The following is a 6,000-nucleotide window of genomic DNA, read 5'->3' on the forward strand; positions in this document are numbered from 1 at the left end:
AAACATTCATAACACAATTACAGGGAAGGAGAGAGTGCAGGTTTATATATATATATGAGAGAGAGAGAGAGAGAGAGAGAGAGAGAGAGAGAGAGAGAGAGAGAGAGAGAGAGAGAGAGAGAGAGAGAGAGAGAGAGAGAGAGAGAGAGAGAGAGAGAGAGAGAGAGAGAGAGAGAGAGAGAGAGAGAAAAAGTTCCACTTTATATGACCGTTACTTGATCATCAATTTGCAGAGAGGACTAGCTAATTGCATTAAAGCTAGATATCAGATAGCATAATGTGCAGTTTTGTCAATTTTTTCACCTCCTGAGTTAGATCGCTAGCTACAGTATGATATTTTTTGTAAATGTGTGTAGAGTGGGAGTTGTGGTTTGCTGCAGGCTCAAAAACCGACTTATTCTAAATGTGTAGGTGTACTAAGACAAAGTTCATGTTTGTGCATTGGTTTGGCCTTTTGCTGCAGACAAATACAGTGGGGGAAAAAAGTATTTAGTCAGCCACCAATTGTGCATGTTCTCCCACTTAAAAAGATGAGAGGCCTGTAATTTTCATCATAGGTACACGTCAACTATGACAGACAAATTGAGAAAAAAAATCCAGAAAATCACATTGTAGGATTTTTTATGAATTTATTTGCAAATTATGGTGGAAAATAAGTATTTGGTCACCTTCAAACAAGCAAGATTTCTGGCTCTCACAGACCTGTAACTTCTTCTTTAAGAGGCTCCTCTGTCCTCCACTCGTTACCTGTATTAATGGCACCTGTTTGAACTTGTTATCAGTATAAAGACACCTGTCCACAACCTCAAACAGTCACACTCCAAACTCCACTATGGCCAAGACCAAAGAGCTGTCAAAGGACACCAGAAACAAAATTGTAGACCTGCACCAGGCTGGGAAGACTGAATCTGCAATAGGTAAGCAGCTTGGTTTGAAGAAATCAACTGTGGGAGCAATTATTAGGAAATGGAAGACATACAAGACCACTGATAATCTCCCCCCGATCTGGGGCTCCACGCAAGATCTCACCCCGTGGGGGTCAAAATGATCACAAGAACCACACAAAAATCCCAGAACCACACGGGGGGGACCTAGTGAATGACCTGCAGAGAGCTGGGACCAAAGTAACAAAGCCTACCATCAGTAACACACTACGCCGCCAGGGACTCAAATCCTGCAGTGCCAGACGTGTCCCCCTGCTTAAGCCAGTACATGTCCAGGCCCATCTGAAGTTTGCTAGAGTGCATTTGGATGATCCAGAAGAGGATTGGGAGAATGTCATATGGTCAGATGAAACCAAAATATAACTTTTTGGTAAAAACTCAACTCAGTCGTGTTTGGAGGACAAAGAATGCTGAGTTGCATCTAAAGAACACCATACCTACTGTGAAGCATGGGGGTGGAAACATCATGCTTTGGGGCTGTTTTTTCTGCAAAGGGACCAGGACGACTGATCCGTGTAAAGGAAAGAAATGAATGGGGCCGTGTATCGTGAGATTTTGAGTGAAAACCTCCTTCCATCAGCAAGGGCATTGAAGATGAAACGTGGCTGGGTCTTTCAGCATGACAATGATCCCAAACACACCGCCCGGGCAACGAAGGAGTGGCTTCGTAAGAAGCATTTCAAGGTCCTGGAGTGGCCTAGCCAGTCTCCAGATCTCAACCCCATAGAAAATCTTTGGAGGGAGTTAAAAGTCTGTGTTGCCCAGCGACAGCTCCAAAACATCACTGCTCTAGAGGAGATCTGCATGGAGGAATGGGCCAAAATACCAGCAACAGTGTGTGAAAACCTTGTGAAGACTTACAGAAAACGTTTGACCTGTGTCATTGCCAACAAAGGGTATATAACAAAGTATTGAGAAACTTTTGTTATTGACCAAATACTTATTTTCCACCATAATTTGCAAATAAATTCATTAAAAATCCTACAATGTGATTTTCTGGAGAAAAAAAATCTCATTTTGTCTGCCATAGTTGACGTGTAGCTATGATGAAAATTACAGGCCTCTCTCATCTTTTTAAGTGGGAGAACTTGCACAATTGGTGGCTGACTAAATACTTTTTTTCCCCACTGTATTGCTCTGAAATGTTAACTGGAAATGGAAAAATAGAAAAATTATGTACATTTAGTAGCTGTCTTTTCAACTCGTTCTTGACTTCTTGTTTCCATGCTGATGAGAATGTTTCGGTTTAGAATGCTGTGTGCGTGCATGTGTGTGTGACATTGTGTCTCTTTGTGGCTGTGTATTTTGTGAAGTGGCAGACTGTTTTCTGACCTTATCTGTGCTCCCTAGCCACCTGCATTTAGTGAAAACCAGTTGCTCTCAAATACTCACTCCAAATCAATCTCTTCTAAGCCCTTAATATGAAATCAACAGGGTATTATAGAGGGATAATCTTGTCTGATAACTAGCAAAACAGTCTTATTTCCACATAGACTTGATTAACAAATGGTTTCCTCTTGTGCAGAAATGATTGGGTATTCACGGTACCACATCAACCTGTTATTTTCATGTGGGTTTTCGTGGTGTTCTCGCTTGCTCTGTTCAGGCACACGCAGCCACGTACATAAACACAAACACACACTCTGGCCGTATCCGAAATCTGGCTTTACTACTCACAACCTTTTACTTAGTAGTCTTAAACAAATCTACTTTAAAACAAAAGTATACACCTCACACACATGGTTATGGTCTTAAAGAAAGAAGACACCTGTACCATGTCAGATATAGAGTTGAAATGTAATACGTTTTGAGTTTCATCCCAATATTACACTTTATGTACATCACAGAAGTCTGAAATATAACAAAACCGTTTGACATAGAAACACTGCATACAAATTTTTTGAAATTTCACATACTATAAAACATTATTGTTTCGCTTACCCAAAATGCCTACTATTTAGAACGCAAGTACGGGTATTTGGACACACTCTCTCTCTCTGTCATACCCACACACACACCCACACATACTTTTTCTCATTCACATACACTAATGAAACACATTGCTGCGGTTCCAAATAGGTGCTGAGCACGACCTGCGGCTAGAATACATTATCCTTTCAGCAGGCCTCACATCACACAAACACACACAGAGAGAACAGTTGTACCCTATTAACCTCTGCTACATGCTGCAGGGTGCACCTGTTACATAATATATAGTAATCTATCTGAAACAATGTGCACTATGACTAACCCTGACTCCAACCTCTCTTCCCCTGTGTGTGTGTCAGGCGGAACAATGAGGTCACCCACATTAAGATCCAGAACTCAGGGGACTACTACGACCTGTATGGAGGGGAGAAGTTTGCCACGCTGGCAGAGCTGGTGCAATACTACACAGAGCAGCACGACCTCCTCAGAGAGAGGAACGGAGACGTCATCGAGCTCAAGTACCCACTCAACTGTAAGGACCCCACCTCCGAGAGGTACGCACAAACACACACACACACGCATGCACACACACAGCTGCACACACACATAAATGAAAACAACCACAGACACAGCATTTACAATAAAATGCGCGCACACACACACCCTGTTATAACCTTCACGAACGTATCTGTGCTGGCATTTCTGTCTCTCTACACAGTGGGAAGTACAGTGTATCAGTTTGCATCTAATTCCAAGAACAACGTGTGATCTCTGTAGAGGATGGTTTCTGTGATTTCTCCATGAAACACCCGCTGAGATCTCTTGCTGGAACCTCCTACACATTTACATGTGCAAGCTCTCATACAGAGAAACACACAGACACACACAATTTAGATTTCATATGTAAACAATTACACATAAATGGAAGGGTTGGGGTGATTTCCATTTCCTCATTACTTTTTAATAGTATTAGTATTTTCAAACATAATAGTCATAAATTGTCTACCGATCTACACTAGGTGGTACCACGGGCACCTCTCTGGGCGCGACGCTGAGAAGCTGCTCACGGACAAGGGCAAGCCTGGCAGTTTCCTGGTACGGGAGAGCCAGAGCAAACCGGGTGACTTTGTGCTCTCTGTCCTCACCAATGAGGAGAAACACGAGAACGTAGACCGCAAGACCAAGGTCACCCACGTCATGATTCGCTACCAGGTAAGACCAGCTAGGGCCTTCACATATACAGTGGGGTCCGAAATTATTGACATCCTTGATAAAGATGAGCAAAAATAACTGTATGTAATAAATAATTTAAATACTGAGCTATATTGTATGCTCAAAAAATACAATTGCTCAGAGAAAGATCTTGTTTAACAAGTAATACTTTTTTTCCCAAAGGTAGAGGTCAAAATTATTGACACCCCTGTTTTCAATACCTTTCAATAACCTCACAATACGAGGATAACGGCACTGAGCCTTTTTCTAAAATGTTTTATGAGTTGAAGAACACATTCTGAGGGATTTTAGACCATTCCGCCATACAAAATCCTTCCAGATCCTTGATATCCTTCATCTACACTTATGGATTGCCCTCTTCAATTAAAACCACAGGTGACTGAGATGGCCATTACAAAATATATATATTTTGTGGCCAATTAACCATTTCTTTGTGGATTTTGATGTGTGCCTGGGGTTATTGTCTTGCTGGAAGATCCACTTGCGGCCAAGCTTCAGCCTCCTGGCAGAGGCAACCAGGTTTTTGGCTAAAATGTCCTGGTACTGGGTAAAGTTCATGAAGGCGTTGACCTTAACAAGAGTCCCAGGACCAGTGGATGGAAATTGCCCCATAACATCAAAGATCCACCACCATATTTTACAGTAGGTATGGGGTTATTTTCTGCTCATGCATTCGCATTTCGACACCAAACCCACCACTGGTGTGCGGGACCAAAGAGCTCTATTTTCATGTTATCTGACCAAAGCACCGGTAACCAATCCAAGTGCCAATGCCGTTTAACAAACTCCAGGCGTTTACATTTGTTGGATGACATGAAAAAATTGCTCTTTGGCCACTCACACCAGTGGTGGGTTTGGCGTCGAAATTAGAATGCATGAGCAGAAAATAACCCCATACCTACTGTAAAATATGGTGGTGGATCTTAGATGTTAGGAGAATTAGGTTAAGGTTAGGAAAAGGGTTAGGGTTAGCAAAAATGCTCCCCGACGCGACTCAAACATGCAACTTTTGACATTAGCTGCATCCCTTCTAGCCATGACCAGCTAGTAAGGACTAGAATGCTTGTAGGGCTAGCAGGTAGGCTAGGGGCTATCCGGCTAGCTGGCAGGGATAGCAGGCTAGTAGGGATAGCAGGCTTGTAGGCAAGCTAGCTGTCAGGCTAGTAGGGGCTAGCAGGCTAGAAGGGCTAGCAAACAACATAATTTATGTGTGTTTCCAGCAGGATGGGAAGTATGACGTGGGTGGAGGAGAGAGGTTTGACACGCTGGCTGACCTGGTGGATCACTACAAGAAGAACCCCATGGTGGAGAAGAGTGGAATTGTTGTTCACCTCAAACAGGTGAGAGACTGGACCAGTGCATTCAGACAGCCGCACATGAAACAATGTTGGACTTGTAAAGAAAATGGAAGCCATGTTGTTTTCAGAACAACATCTACTCTGATAAAACCGGATGTGTTAAGTATATTAATTAAGTGTCATTCAAAGGATGGGTATGCTGCAAATTCTATAGCAGTAATATAATTTAATGTGAAGGGTGGATCATATGATAATCCATGGAGTTAATGTACTGCTCTTCCCTTTCCCAACGGAAGCCCTTCAATGCCACCAGGATAAATGCAGCCAACATTGAGAACAGGGTGAAGGAACTAAACAAAGTGGCCGACAACTCAGAGAAGCCCAAACAGGGATTCTGGGAAGAGTTTGAGGTACGAGAGCGGTGGTATCGTCATCACCGCCAGTGTGTTTAAATGACTGTGGATTACACATATCATCTCATATTCCAAAACATGGAAGTCAAGATTAAGAGAATGTAAATCCAGTATGTTCATGAGGCATTTCCTGAAGGACAACACACAGCACATTATTGTTAACTCTAAGATGGACACCACTGG

The 6,000-nt window shown here is 42.6% G+C and overlaps 1 protein-coding gene across 1 annotated transcript in view; it reads left to right on the forward strand.

Annotated features, from left to right (window-relative positions):
- Positions 1-5,856, forward strand: part of LOC123482279 (tyrosine-protein phosphatase non-receptor type 11-like) — a 48,691-nt gene extending 42,835 nt beyond the window's left edge. The window contains exons 3-6 of the mRNA XM_045209375.1: positions 3,233-3,427; positions 3,893-4,085; positions 5,330-5,446; positions 5,701-5,856. Coding sequence (XP_045065310.1) covers positions 3,233-3,427; positions 3,893-4,085; positions 5,330-5,446; positions 5,701-5,856 — 661 coding nt within the window. The remainder of the gene's footprint in view (positions 1-3,232; positions 3,428-3,892; positions 4,086-5,329; positions 5,447-5,700) is intronic.
- The last annotated feature ends 144 nt before the right edge of the window (positions 5,857-6,000 follow it).

This window comes from Coregonus clupeaformis, chromosome 30 (genome assembly GCF_020615455.1).
Source record: "Coregonus clupeaformis isolate EN_2021a chromosome 30, ASM2061545v1, whole genome shotgun sequence".
NCBI classification, from domain to species: domain Eukaryota; kingdom Metazoa; phylum Chordata; class Actinopteri; order Salmoniformes; family Salmonidae; genus Coregonus; species Coregonus clupeaformis.